This window comes from Oncorhynchus nerka, linkage group LG22 (assembly GCF_034236695.1).
Source record: "Oncorhynchus nerka isolate Pitt River linkage group LG22, Oner_Uvic_2.0, whole genome shotgun sequence".
NCBI classification, from domain to species: Eukaryota; Metazoa; Chordata; class Actinopteri; order Salmoniformes; family Salmonidae; genus Oncorhynchus; species Oncorhynchus nerka.
This window is the reverse complement of record NC_088417.1, coordinates 92,234,157-92,249,694: the sequence shown is the minus strand read 5'-3', so window position 1 is coordinate 92,249,694 and position 15,538 is coordinate 92,234,157. Positions and strand designations below refer to the sequence as shown.

At 40.6% G+C, this 15,538-nt stretch overlaps 1 protein-coding gene across 1 annotated transcript; it reads right to left on the bottom strand.

Moving 5' to 3' along the window:
* Positions 1–2,064: 2,064 nt before the first annotated feature.
* LOC115105999 (programmed cell death 1 ligand 1-like) lies at positions 2,065–11,509 on the bottom strand. Its single transcript, XM_029628557.2, has 6 exons — positions 9,059–11,509; positions 7,945–8,004; positions 7,406–7,756; positions 6,902–7,180; positions 4,787–4,900; positions 2,065–3,690 (listed from the first exon to the last, which is right to left on the bottom strand). Exons 2-6 carry the CDS (start codon positions 7,997–7,999, stop codon positions 3,665–3,667), a joined length of 825 nt encoding a protein of 274 aa, XP_029484417.1. The 5' UTR covers positions 8,000–8,004; positions 9,059–11,509; the 3' UTR covers positions 2,065–3,664.
* Between the last annotated feature and the right edge of the window lie 4,029 nt (positions 11,510–15,538).

The window sequence follows — 15,538 nt, the reverse complement described above, 5'->3', positions numbered from 1 at the left end:
CTGTTCATCTTTCCCTCAATCCTGACTAGTCTCCCAGTCCCTGCCACTGAAAAACATAATTCAGGTCAAAGGGTTCAATCTCGGTTTCATCAGACCAGAAAATCTTGTTTCTCATGGTCTGAGAGTCTTTAGGTGCCTTTTGGAAAACTCCAAGCAGGCTGTCATGTGCCTTTTACTGAGGAGTAAATCTGGCCACTCTACCATATAGGCCACTCTACCACCTTATTGGTGGAGTGCTACAGAGATGGTTGTCCTTCTGGGAGATTCTCTCATCTCCACAGAGGAACTTTGGAGCTCCTTCAGAGTGACCATCGGGTTCCTGGTCACCTTCCTGACCATGGCCCTTCTCCTCCGATTACTCAGTTTGGCCGGGCAGCCAGCTCTAAAAAGAGTCTTGGTGTTTCGTAACTTCTTCCATTTAAGAATGATGGAGGCCACTGTGTTCTTGGGGACCTTCAATGCTGAATAATTGTTTTGGTGTCCTTCCCCAGATCTGTACCTCGACACAATCCTGTCTCAGAGCTCTATGGGCAATTCCTTCGACCTCATGGCTTGGTTTTGCTCTTCTTACATGCACTATCAACTGTAGGACTTTATATAGACAGGTGTGTGTCTTTCCAAATAATGTCCAATCAATTGAATGCTCCACAGGTGGACTCCAGTCAAGTTGTAGAAACAACTCAAGGATGATCAATGGAAACAGGATGTGTCTGAGCTCCAAAGGGTCTGAATACTTTCCAATGGCACTGTATATATATATATTTTTTAAAGCACTAATCACTCAGCACTACCTAGCACAGACCCAATCTTTGCACTTGAGGTGAGAGAACATTTTAATTTTGATCAACGGAGCCTCCTTCCAAACTAATGTCAGATGTTATTTAATACCATGGTAGAACAGATACGTTTGGGACAACAGAAGGAAGAAACTGGTATCTGAGGTAAGACACACCAAGATCCTCAGGGTGGAGCCACTGAGAGAGGAATAGGAAGAGGGAGCCCCAACTCGGTAGAGTTTCATTGTTTTGCCCACCAAGCAAGGAGTTTTTTTTTATGGAGGTCAATGAGAGAGTGTCGAATTTGGTACCCCTAAAATCTATTATTGTTACTAGTGTACTGATATAGTAGGACACGTGACATCCCGTCAACTTGTAAGTAAAACAAAAACTTCATATCGGTGTTGTCTCGAGATGGCTATGTCACGAATCCCACCGAAGATGGTGCCTCTTCCTGTTCGGGTGGCGCTCGGCGGTCGTCGTCGCCGACCTACTAGCTGCCACCGATCACCTTTTCTGTTTCATTTAGTTTTGTCTGATTAGTTGCACCTGTTTCTTGTTTAGGTTTTGGGCTATTTAAACCCGGTAGATCCGCCGGCTTTTGTGCTGGCTTGTTTTCTGTTATTTGATGTGTGTGATTTCTGTGGAAGTATTTTTGTTCTCGAACCGTTTCGTCCTGTTGTTTTGGACTGGGTCTTATTGCGCCCGTGTGTGTGGCGTTTGACTACCCTGCTCTCTGCGCCTGACTCCTCCACCCACTACTTCTAGAAGTACATGACAAGTTATGCATATTCATGGCATAAGGCTAGTAGCATAGCATCACTCTACATTGATTACAGGCGGTTGACGTCAACAACCTTCATCGAGTATTTCAAAAAGGATCACAATAATGAGATGTATCCACCAATCCAAAGAAAGGATAGGCGAAAGCTACACAGCGCGCCTTGCCGCTTTGTGGACAACAACTCCCATTGGTAGGACGGAGAAACATGTATATCCATCAGTATATCCATCATCTTTGACTAAACCAATCCCTGATTAGAGGGGAAGAAGGGGGGAAAAAGCTGTGCAATTGGTTTTAAGGGTCCAGGATTGATTTTGCGAGGTATAGACTGTCACAAATAGCATACAATCATTATCATGGCACATGTTTTACAATGTATTAGTGAGCATATCTTATGTGAATTAGAAAAAAAGACCAGAGTTGATGACTCGGTTTCAATTTGATGACCGAGATATTTCTTTAAGCAGGAATCATCGTCAGCATTTCCCATCAGCACCACCCGTCTTTCATGTCTTTAGACAATGTTTATTTTCTAGGAAATTGTGCAATGGACTGACTCAATCCATTCTTACTGTAGAGTTGCCATATGACTGAGACAGAAAGTGAAACTGCGTTGTCACAAGGTCTATAAGTCATCAAATGGTTCGACTCACAAAGAGTATCAAACAGTATCAAATACCTGGAGTACAGTAAACAACTGTGTTAATATAAAATGTGGCTGGAATCACTAATTTGCCTTCTGGGGTTTCATGGGAAGCATGGAAGGGAACTGTTTTTTCAATAAAATCCCCCAAAGTTGGACATCTCTGTATAAACATGTTATTATCTCTGTATTACACTTAGTAACTGTACAAGATATACAGTAAATAAATGCAATGACGAACCATGACCATAGGACCTAGGCCTTCAGAGGGACCAAAAATCTTCCAATAAGTTGTATGAAACGTAAAAATCTAGTAAATAACACAAAACAGAGCATCACTTAAAGCTACAATATGTAACTTTTTGGACGACCAGACCAAATTCACATAGAAATGTGCATTATAGATCTATCTTTCTAATTGAAAGCAAGTCTAAGAAGCTGTAGATCTGTTCTATGAGCTATTTCTATGCTTCCCCATTCTGAAGTTCTGTTTTTGTGTCTTTTACTTTCGGTTTTGTACACCAGCTTCTCACAGCTGAAAATACAATATTTTTGGTTATGGAAAATATATTTCACAACTGTTTAGATTGTACAATGATTATCTACACAATGAACGCTTGTTTTGTCACAAACTGAAATTAGGCGAACAATTAGTATTTTTGCAACCAGGAAATGGCAGAGCGATTTCTGCACAGTGCATCTTTAATGCACCTGACATAACTTCTGTAGATGGACCATTCTAGTTCTAAGTGAAGGAGAAGCAATGCTTTTTGATGACATTATGAGAAGGCCTAGACAAAGATGTTTATTACTAACCCAAGATTGACCACAGCCTGTCTTTCCATTGGGAGTAAATTAATCATAGTGGGCAGAACAAGCAAGGAGGTGGGCAGTGCCAAGAGCGAGCTAGTGAGATCCTATTTCCATATTTCCATTAGGGAACACCTACTCTGTGAAGTGCTCAATTCACCCTTGCACTCCTAAATGCCATTTAAAAAAAATTATAATTGGCAAAAGTCTATCAAATGAAATCCACTCTGTTTTTTACAGATTATAGTTTTGGTAACAGAAAACTGTATGGAGATCAAATGTTTAATCAATGAGAAAATTAGCAATGTTGGCCAAAATCCATCTCGCTCCATCTTCTCCGGCAACTGGGCTTCCTCTCGCTTCCTCTCATTAACATAATTGGTCGTGAGTGGAAACGCCAACCGGCGTAACTTTTAGATAACAGAAAATGTAGCATGATTAAACTGTTCGTTGACAATGTGTGTGCATGAGTCTTTTGTGTTCTCAGTCTTCTCCTGGCAGTTTACAGTCTCAGTGAGGAGTCTCTTTCTCTGTTGCCTTCTGGTACAGGTCACTGACAGTCACAAACAGTCTATCACCAGGATCAGTTGGAGCTGCCAAAAGGGGTCCAGGCAGGTCAGAGGTCACGTCTCTGTTGAGCCCAGGAGGGTGTTAGATCTTGAGGGTCCTGAGCCTCCCTGTGAACAGAACATAAAAGCGGGTTATAGTTTACAGTCCGAATGTTGCATGAGATGTTCTGCTGAACCTATTCATGTTATTGCTTAGAAAGTAGTAATGCCATTTTGTAACACTTTTAGTGTCTAAGGTTGGGACTTTCCTCTTTCTCGCTCTTTGGTTTTTAACACGCTGACTTCTCAAAATGCTATTGCAGTAATACTGTAAGTACAAACCATAGGAGGCTCCTGAGGGAAAGAATGGCTCATAATGGTAACCATGTATTTGATACCATACTATTCCATTCCAGCCATTACCACACGTGTTAGTGTTACCCTGCCATAACCCTTACCTTAACCGTTTTTTAAATTCCAACTTAAATGTGGTGTGGTCAGAGATGGGACGTCGCAAGGATCCCCTTTTGACTGTTCCTTACCACAATCCCATCCTCCCCAATTAAGGTGCCACCAACCTCCTGTGTTGTAAACTTGATTGAGACTGATAGGGGACTTTTCAAAAAAAAAATAAGGAATGACTAGCTCTATATCAGCCTGCCGGGACTTTTAAAGTAGGCCTTTAATACTCATCTCTATCGGCTACCCTTCCTATTAGAATTTGATGGTTGCTTTCATGATATGGTTAGATATATTTGTTTTGTTTAAAAAATATTTTTTATTTTATGCACTTTGAAATGTTTCTTTTTTAAATAAAAAGTACTTTACCAATGTAATAAATTATTATTGTTATTTATATTAGTAGTAGTAAACCACCCACATGATTTACCACAAGTGAACCCCCCGCAACACAAAAACAAACTGTGGGGGTGTTTCCACATGTGGCAGTTCAGATAGGTTTAGAAAGCACACACTCATGTTCTCACATGCTAAGTCATTGTCACAAGATTCTGATTTTTTTTCTTCCAGTCTCACACTAACTGTACATGATCATTCTGGCTTCAACATCAGTTACACCTTTAGAGGTTAAAGTACAAAGTACATACTTCCTCTCTAGGCTGTCTATCTCAGGCAACATGAAACAGTGGAAACTCCTTGTAGCAAACTTGAGATAAAAATGTGTGCAAATCAATTAAGAACTGAAGAAAAGTGAAATGTATGTTACCTTTCTGTCTGCGATACCCGAAGATGGTAGCTGCAATGATCATAGTCACCGTCAATGTCGTGCCCAATACAATAGAAAGGGTGTTAGGTTTACTCTCAATCACAGGTATTTCATCTATGGGTACAAAAGATAGGGAGAGTGAAACCATTTTATTTTTCATCATAAACTGTATATAATACTGCCTATGTTCTCAGTTAAAATGTCTAAACATTAAAAAAAAAACATTTAGGAAAGAGAACAATATTACACCAGATAAAGGGTTTTCAGAGAATTTCCAGAAATTGGTCAAGCTAAAAACAGCGAGGGCCTCCCGGGTGGCGCAGTGGTTAAGGGCAGCGCTAGCTGTGCCACCAGAGACTCTGGGTTCGGTTCGCGCCCAGGCTCTGTCGTAACCGGCCGCGACCGGGAGGTCCGTGGGGCAACGCACAATTGGCCTAGCGTCGCCCGGGTTTGGCCGGTAGGGATGTCCTTGTCTCATCGCGCACCAGCGACACCAGCGACTCCTGGTGCAAACCAAGGTTGCCAGGTGCACGGTGTTTCCTCTGACACATTGGTGCGGCTGGCTTCCGGGTTGGATGCGCACTGTGTTAAGAAGCAGTGCGGCTTGGTTGGGTTGTGTATCGGAGGACGCATGACTTTCAACCTTCGTCTCTCCCGAGCCCGTACGGGAGTTGTAAGCGATGAGACAAGATAGTAGCTACTAAACAATTGGATACCACGAAATTGGGGAGAAAATTAGGTAAAAATAAAATAAAAACCACAAAAAAAAAACTACAAAAAAATAAAAACAGCGCCACTACCAAGCAACGATGATTGGTAGAAGTTCTGACAAAAATGAGGTCTTCATGAAAAGATATATACACTATCTGCTAGTCATCTTCAAAGCCCATGTTTTTTTCCCCACATTGACTTATGACGCCTACAATGTGATTCATTGAATGGAAGGGTAAACATCACCCCCCGACACCTACGCTTTACAGCACTATGCTCATTCAGGAAAGCACCTGCGTTAAAGCACCTTATCACATCTACGTACTCTAACCCCCACTTTCCCCACTTTCCATTCAGAGGTTCAATTGACCTTGTTGTGCTTTCCCTATAATGTCACACTATAATCTCACAAGGTATTGCTTATAAATGTGTTGTGTATGAGTTATGTATGAGTTATGTATGAGTTATAAATGTGTTATGTATGAGTTATGTATGAGTTATAAATGTGTTATGTATGAGTTATGTATGAGTTATGTATGTGTTATGTATGTGTTATGTATGTGGTATGTATGTGTTATGTATGAGTTATGTATGTGGTATGTATGAGTTATGTATGAGTTATGTATGAGTTATGTATGAGTTATGTATGAGTTATGTATGAGTTATGTATGTGGTATGTATGAGTTATAAATGTGGTATGTATGAGTTATGTATGAGTTATGTATGAGTTATGTATGAGTTATGTATGAGTTATGTATGTGGTATGTATGAGTTATGTATGTGTTATGTATGAGTTATAAATGTGGTATGTATGAGTTATAAATGTGGTATGTATGAGTTATGTATGAGTTATGAATGTGGTATGTATGAGTTATGTATGAGTTATGAATGTGGTATGTATGAGTTATGTATGTGTTATGTATGAGTTATAAATGTGGTATGTATGAGTTATAAATGTGGTATGTATGAGTTATGTATGAGTTATGAATGTGGTATGTATGAGTTATGTATGAGTTATGAATGTGGTATGTATGAGTTATGTATGAGTTATGTATGAGTTATGTATGAGTTATAAATGTGGTATGTATGAGTTATAAATGTGGTATGTATGAGTTATAAATGTGGTATGTATGAGTTATAAATGTGGTATGTATGAGTTATAAATGTGGTATGTATGAGTTATGAATGTGTTATACATGTGGTATGTATGAGTTATAAATGTGTTATGTATGAGTTATGAATGTGTTTATGTATGAGTTATGAATGTGTTTATGTATGAGTTATGAATGTGTTTATGTATGAGTTATGAATGTGTTATATATGAGTTATGAATGTGTTATGAAGTCCTTATGTAGATGCCCTTCAAAAAGTGTAACCAAACAGGTAAATTCACCCACTTCATACCTGGGATGTCAAACCTGGCTGATGGACCCTTTGTAGCTTCACCTTTCTCCACCAAGGCACATGTATAGTTGTTTTTCTCAGAGTATTTGACTGTTATCTTGCTGGTGACATGGAAAAGCTGGTCTGGAGTTTTCACAACGGTGTCGTTGGATTTGATGTTCCTGAGACTCTTGTCTCTCCAGTTGATTGTGGCAAGAGGATAGCCCTCAGACTCACAGGCCAGCTCCACCTCATCTCCACCTCGTCTCTGCATGCTTTTGATGATAGTCTTATAGGTAGCTAAAGGACACATGAAAGTAGAATGATAAAACATTCAACTCTATTCCAATGCAGTGCTTATAATGTGTAACAACATGTGAATACAGTGTAATTAAAGTGTTGTATAAGAAAAACAAAGTAAAATGTTACCACATCTTTTTCAGACAAGTTCATTACTTAATATTGATTGACTGCTTATAAAAACTACGGTACTGTGCTATTGCAATGAAAGAGTTTTTAACTCACCTTTGACAGTCAAAGTGGTCTGTTTATAATCAGCTCCCCCCAATTCCACAAGACATCGGTACACCCCAGAGTCGTTGATCCTCAGACTGGACACATGTAGCTTGGCCCAGCCATTGGTCAGCTCCTCCGACACCAACCGTGCCCTGCCGCGGTACTGGAGATTCTGAGAAGTGAGGTCCTCCTGTCCGTTATCCATCCTGTACACCTCTACATCTGGAAGAGGCTGGACCCGTTGCCATACCACCGACAGGTTGGGGTCCCAGCCCCCAGGTTGGAACCTGCAGCCCATGGTGACATCACCATGGAACTCTGCCACGTGTGAGAGACTGTCCACCTCCACTGTGAACAAGGCTGGGGGGGGTCAGAGTTAGATTAGCAACATTGACATTATCATCCATATTGACATCAGATATCCAACAGTCAGTCAGAAGTCACAATAACCAGTCTAAAGTGTGCTCTAAACAACGGACAAAAAATATGAATGTGGCTTTGAGTCTATTGTATTATCGTGAATGTACTTTCAAAAGTCAATGACATACCTGCAAGAGTTGGCCATAAGACTACATGTAAAACCAAAAGAAAAGCCTGCTCCATTTGACCTAGAGAAGGAATGACATGTTTGAATTTTGGCAAACAATAGCTTTTGCAAGTGGAGTCCTGAGTTAAATAAAAAATGAGTCAGTCCTTTGAAATATAACAGAAATTGGCACACTAGAACTAGTGTATAAGTCTGGTCGGAACTGGTTATCTATCGGGTGCTCCAGCAACTGATGCAATGGAGAAAAGGCATGAAAGAATATGTATTCATTTGTTGCTGTGTAGTCTAACTTTATCTCCTGATTAGACCAGACTGGTATGAGTCAGCAGCATTGGCAGAAATAGAGCATATTACTTTCCTATAGGGGAGCTGGTAGCCTAGCGGTTAAGAGCATTGGGCCAGTAACTGAAAGGTTGCTAGTTCGAATCCCCGAGGCCGACTAGAGGAAAAATCTGTTAATGTGCCCTTGAACAAGGCTCTTAACTCTAATTGCTCTGTTTAAGAGCGTCTGGTTAATGACAAAAAAATATATTTAAATAATACCACTACTGATCATGGGTACCATTCTGCATCACGTACAGGCTCTCTCTGGTTAAGAACAGGGGGTGTAAATAAATGGAGTTGATAACACCAGGTTCAGTGCAGCTCTGATTTCATAGATTCCACTTTCAATCAATAAGAATAATACATCTAAATCATGGAAATCAATCACCCTTCTGAGGGTTTTATCACCGCAGCATAGTAAACCATGGTAAATGCATTTGTGTATAACAGAGGGTATGCTGAAACATAACAAGAGCTTTTCTGCTACAGTGAATAGGTTATTATGGGACATTCATTTAGTTATTTAACCCAAATAGTGGATTGGGGAAAGCCTTTCTCAGCAAAAGTCAACTCAAAATGTCCTGTCAGAGACAAATATATTATTTGTTAAAAATAAAATAAATCCTTAAAGTAAACATAACTTTATTAGTCTCCACAATATATCATCAAGTTTAAGTTTCTGATAAGCAAATAAAAGCTTTAAAATAATAGAAATGTATTAAAACAAACCAATAAAACATTGGCACATAAACTAAAGGAAGTTAAAAGCACTAAATGTAGTGTTCTATTACCTTTGCTGAAGTCTTGCTTGTTGTTTCAGAGTTCCTCTCACATCACATCAGTCATATATTCTGTTTTTTAAGAGTGCAACTTCCTCTCGATCTTCTCCCTCTACTGTTATTCTCGACATCCTCCCGTCAAAAGCCGAGCAGTTTCCTGATAGTGACTGTGCATACGAGATGCGATCATTTACTTATCTGGGAACAAAGAGGTGAATAACCTAGTATAACAACATTAGCCATTTATCACTATAAATTATCACTATTAACATAAACACCATTATAATTTAGGGCCAGGAGAATTCATGATAAAAAAAGGAGATTGGGATTGAGTACGATCGTAGAATCTGGATAAATTATATCTGCCTCTACAGATCTCTTAATTTTTATTGTTGATTTTTGTCGTAAATAGTCCTGGCCATAATGATAACGTTCATCAGAGTCATTTATTGTTACAATCCTCCTTTCATCTTGCACAATAATTGTAGGGTTTTTGTAATATCGAATGTAGGCTAAAGGAGGAAATCATCGAATCCCTCCCAAAATTACAAACGTTTTACTGTCAGGGTATAAAAAGTTATTTAACCCCTTATTTACTCAACAAGGAAGGACTTGGAAGTTACGGTAAAGGGGTAAGCCTGGCAGTCTATTATGATAGTCTCGGGCAATGAGCCAAAATACCCACTACAGCAAAGGAACACCCCAGCCCATACTACTTCCTTGTTCATTTCCATACGTTATTTATTAAAGGCCCAGTGCAGTCAAAAACGTGATATGCTATGTTTTATATATTGGTTGGAATAATACAGTGAAATTGTGAAAATTATGATAATGCCCTTTTAATGTAAGAGCCGTTTGAAACGACTCTTGAAATGTCAGCCTGTTTTGGCTTGCCTGGCCAAATGAGTGAACAAATCAGTAAGAAAGAAAGTTCTAAACTTCTCTGTCAAAAACAGCTAGTTTTGAGTTTTCCCAACTCAGACCACTCCCAGACAGTCCTGGCACAATTCTTGCTTGAGAAATTGTTCTTCGCTAACAAGCTATTTTTGTTTATTTTTGACCCTTTTAATTGAAAACAATCACAGTAAGTGCTTAACTGTTACCCAAAAATGATTTTACATTGAGATAAAAATGGCTGCATTGGACCCGACCAAATTCACATAGAAATACATGTTATAGATCTGTCATTCTCGTTGAAAGCAAGTCTTAGAAGCGGTAGATCTGTTCTATGTGTGCTATTTCTATGTGCACTGTTCCTAAATTTCGGTTTTGCATAGGAGTTTGTGTTCACACATGCACAAGTGATTTATTTGGATAAAAATGCTTTATCTGCCTACTCAATAAAAACTAGTTTGAACATTTTATGGAGAAAAAAAATGTATGTTTCTGAACTATGCATTATGCTGCCTTGATAACGACATGAGTGGCGCAAATTACTGTTCGATTGGAGAAAAGCGTTCCTCCCTCACCGCTTTTGCCTATTCATCACGGGCCATAGCCTGTGCACCACGGTTCAGTTTAACCGAATTTCCTCCGTGGCCAAAATCCGACCAATGAGAGAGTCTCCCGCGAGCTGTGGTCGTGGCACGCTAGTTTCGGGGACATTCAGGGTTGACGTGTTCTCGTTTTTCCAGTCAATTTTCCAGTCAAATTGGTACTTTTGATAAATTCGCTCAGAAGTGATTTAAAGTATACTGCATTATGTCAACTTTTCTTATGGATAACCGTATAAAGCGAAGGGTTTTACTCATGATCAGTTTTAGGGTCTGGAGCGCAGCGCTAATGGACATTTGAAATGGGCTTTATGGAACTCCGACTCAAGTAAAAGTGAAAGTCACCCAGTAAAATACTACTTGAGTAAAAGTCTAACAGTATTTGGTTTTAAATCTGCTTACGTACAAAAGTAAATGTAATTGCTCAAATATACTTAAGTATCAAAAGTAAAAGCCAGGGGCACGCTCCAACACTCAGACATAATTTACAAACCAAGCATATGTTTAGTGAGTCCGTCAGATCAGAGGCAGTAGGGATGACCAGGGATGTCAATTATACAATATCCCTGTCCTGCTAAGCATTCAAAATGTTACGAGTACTTTTGGGTATCAGGGAAAATGTAGGGAGTAAAAAGTACATACTTTTTTAAAGGAATGTCGTGAAGAAAAAGAAAACGTCAAAATTCTAAGTAGTAGAGTAAACGACTTAAGTAGTATTTTCAAGTATTCTACATAAGTACTTTACACAATTGGAAATGTCTATATTCCATTGGAACTTGTGTCAATGTAATGTTTACTGTAAATGTGTATTGTTTATTTCAATTTAGTTTATTATGTATTTCGCTTGCTTCGGCAAGTTGACATGTTTCCCATGACAATAAAGCCCTTTGAATTTATTTTGAATTGAGAAACACGAGTTTGAACTTCACTTAACTTTGTGGAGCAGCAGTCACCAACCAAGAAGGAGCGCAAGAAAGTTACTGCACACGCGCACTTCACAGAATACGAATTCCCTAACGGGCCCAGGCAGCGGGCCCAGACAGCAAAACTAGTGCACTGTAGTCTTGTTTACCACTGGCCAATCGGATGGCTCAGATTATCGTAGCAGGCATAAGAAATCTACAGGAAAGTTGATACTGTGAGATTTCAAAACCTTTAAAACCATGACTAGAGAGAGACTGTCAACGAATACAGCAAAGAGCTGCTGTTTTTATGAGTGAGTTCATGTTTAAGTTCTTACTCAGCACTGTCAACACTTTGTATTCAACACTTTTATAGGCCATAAAATGTGTTCTTCCTATTTCCATGAGCAACAACAAGCAGTAATGAATGAGTAGGAAAGTGTATCCATAGGTTTGTGTTGTTATTATTAACGGCTTGGGTCTTTTTTAATATCAAGGAATATTTAACTTTCTCTGTTCATAGGAGTAACAACATGAATTTGCGCATGAGGCAGAAATAATGTGGTGCGACTTGAGTTTCACCATCAGCTGGAAGACGGTGTCCTTTTTTGGTCAGTGTCAATGGAGGAAAGGTTGAGCATAGGGATATTGAGAGGCAGACACTCAGCCTGCTGCTCTCCCCTTCAGCAGAGACTGACCATCAGATGGAGGCACCATCAGCCCAGTAAATGAAAAATGAAAAGGAAATTATTGAAACGGATTCTCACTCAGCTGTTCCTCACAAGTAATAAAACAACAGATCTATTACCAGCGTGATCATATGGCCTATTTCAAATGTTTAAATATATATCTTTTTAAATGGCCTGAACAACAGTGCATTGGCAGGGCAATTCAAGCAAAGCCAATATGCAATGATAATGCACTGCACAAACCTCATTACTACAGAACTGTTTTTAATTGGTTAATGTTGCATAGGCTTACGTTTTTTAAGTCATGTTTTTAAAAAAATCTGAACTGCAGATCTCGGCTTGCAATTTGACTCAGAAAGTGATCATGACTCAGAAAGTGATCATGACTCAGAAAAGGTTGGTGACAACCGTTCTAGAGTTTTCCCTGTTAACACCATCAACGTTTCCCTTTACTGTGGCAATTGTGATCGAATCAATGCAATATTAGCCACTTTCAATGCAAAATACTGAAACAAAACAAACTATGCAAGATATTTTGTTGTAGGCTGAACGCATCGGAGTAGGATGCTATTGCATTGACACGCACTACTCAGTCCGTACTCCACACAGACTGGAGCGGCATAAACAATCAGAGCTGCATTCAACCTAGATGCAATAGGCCATTTCCATATATGGATCTATGCCATTTACTTTGAACTGGACTGTGTTTACAGCATGAGCAGTTCTGAGTAGATGAGCTTGTTTTGAGATCAAAGCGAGAGCTGCATGTAGCCACCTGTGCACTTTTTGTTCATTATCTTTGCTAGTTAGTGAGTTATTAGCCAAGTTATAGATCATTTGTAGTCAAAAACAGGGGAGTGATTGCTTCCTACTAGAGCACAAAACATGTACATGTCTAGTCATCTTTGAAAAGCAAGTCAGGTAAAGAGTTTTTTTTTGTCTAAAAGGGGCAGTGTTGTATTTTGAGAAAGGCTTGAATAAGCTAAGTAGCCAACAGGCAGAGGGTAGCATAATATGTCTGATTCTCTGTAATAATGGTATGGAAATAATTATGCATTTTATTGGTGGTTTATTGCATTAAACAACAAAATTTTCAGTTACATCCTTGTCTGAAGGACAAGTGGATAAACAGGTTAATGTCAAGCCCTGCATGTTTTTTTCAAAGGTAAATAAATAGCCTATAACTCAGTTTGTTGTAGAATTGTTTTATTATGCAATTATTAATGGCCATGTTTAGTTAATTAATTTGAAAGTTATCAATTGTGATCAGAGCTCTTTCGCAAATGCATCTTCTCACATTTAATGTCGGTTTCATTGTGGATTTTTCTCTTCTTGGATATGATACAAAAGCTTTGCACACCTTTATTTTGGGGATTTCTCCCATTCTTCTCTGCAGATCCTCTCAATCTCTGTTAGGTTGGAAGGGGAGTGTCGCTGCACAACTATTTCCAGGTCTCTCCAGAGATGTTAGATCGGGTTCAAGTCCGGGCTCTGGCTGGGCCACTCAAGGACATTCAGAGACTTGTCCTGAAGCCACTACTGCATTGTCTTGGCTGTGTGCTTAGGGTTGTTGTCCTGTTGGAAGAGAACCTTCTCCTCAGTCTGAGGTCCTGAGCGCTCTGGAGCAGGTTTTCATTAAGGATCTGTCTGCTCCTTTCATCTTTCCCTCAATCCTGACTAGTCTCCCAGTCCTTGTCACTGAAAAACATCCCCACAGCATGATGCTGCCACCACCATGCTTCACCGTAGGGATGGTGCGAGGTTTCTTCCAGATGTGATGCTTGGCATTCAGGCCAAATAATTCATCAGACCAGTTGTGCATTTTACTGAGGAGTGGCTTCCATCTGGCCACTCTACCATAAAGGCCTGATTGGAGTAGTGCTGCAGAGATGTTTGTCCTTCTGGAAGGTTCTCCCATCTCCACAGAGGAACTCTGGAGCGACCATTGGGTTCTTGGTCACCTTCCTAACCAAGGCCCTTCTCCCCTGATTGTTCAGTTTGGCTGGGTGGCTAGCTTTAGGAAGAGCCTTGGTGGTTACAAACTTCTTCCATCTAAGGATGATGGAGACCACTGTGTTCTTGGGGACCTTCAAAGCTGCAGCAATGTTTTGGTAGCCTTCCCCAGATCTGTGCCTCGACACAATCCTGTCTCGGAGCTCTACGGACATTTCCCTCGACCTCATGGCTTGGTTTTTGCTCTGACATGCACTGTCAACTGTGGGACCTTATATAGACAGGTGTGTGCCTTTCCAAATCATCTCCAATCAATTGAATATACCACAGGTGGACTCCAATCAAGTTGTAGAAACATCTCAAGGATGATCAATGGAAACAAGATGCACCGGAGCTCCATTTTGAGTCTCATAGCAACGGTTCTGAATACTTATGTAAATAAGGCATTTCTGTTTTTTTATACATTTCAAAAATGTCATTGTGGGGTATTGATGAGAAAAAAAATGTTTTTTAATCATTTTTAGAATAAGGCTGTAATCAAATCAAAATCAATTTTATTTATAAATCCCTTCTTACATCAACTGATATCTCAAAGTGCTGTACAGAAACTCAGCCTAAAACCCCAAACAGCAAGCGATGCAGGTGTAGAAGCACGGTGGCTAGGAAAAACTCCCTAGAAAGGCCAGAACCTAGGAAGAAACCTAGAGAGGAACCAGGCTATGAGGGGTGGCCAGTCCACTTCTGGCTGTGCTGGGTTGAACAAGCTGATGTCGTTCACCCCCCGGAAATCGTTCCAGAAGCGGAGGCTCCGTCCGGTTAGGGCACCAACACGATGGGGCTGCACCCTGCACTGTGGGACTCTTCTATGACCCCCATCCTCAGCATTGCCTCCACTTCCTGTTTCGCAGAGAACACCGCCGTGTTCCGATCGACCAGCTCCCTGAGCTCTTGCTTCTGGGTAGGGTCGAGGTCCTCATTGCTCGGGACCACCCCTGGTCCCGTTGGCGTCCTGGGTCCTGACCATAACACAGCCAAGGCTGTTCTCTCGTGCCACTTCTTACACAGGTTCACGTGGCAAATCTGTTGAGGTTTCCGTCTCCCCGGTTGCTAACCACCTCGAATGGTCCGTGCCATGTTGCCAGGAACTTACTTTCGGCCGTGGGGATTAAGACCAGCACCCTGTCTCCCACCTGGAATTGTCGGGGCTGGGCTCCCCGATTGTAAACCTGGGCTTGGGCGCTTTGGGCCTTCTCCATATGTTCCCTTATGATGGGCCATATGGCTGTCATCCGCTCCCTCATCGTCTCCACGTGCTCTACCATGCTGCGTAATGGGGTCGGTTGGGCTTCCCACAACTCCTTTGCGAGGTCCAGTAGGCCGCGTGGCTTCCTCCCGTAGAGGAGTTGGAACGGGGAAAACCCCGTGGAGGATTGGGGTACTTCTGGGATTGAGAAC

What these genes read in the sequence shown, in the direction of transcription:
- LOC115105999 (XM_029628557.2), bottom strand. Translation starts at nt 7,999, where the DNA reads ATGGAGCAGGCTTTTCTTTTGGTTTTACATGTAGTCTTATGGCCAACT. An exon ending in GACCACTTTGACTGTCAAAG is followed by an intron (nt 7,181 to 7,405) that starts GTGAGTTAAAAA and finishes TGTGTCCTTTAG; the next exon opens with CTACCTATAAGACTATCATC. An exon ending in CGGGTATCGCAGACAGAAAG is followed by an intron (nt 3,691 to 4,786) that starts GTAACATACATT and finishes TTCTGTTCACAG; the next exon opens with GGAGGCTCAGGACCCTCAAG.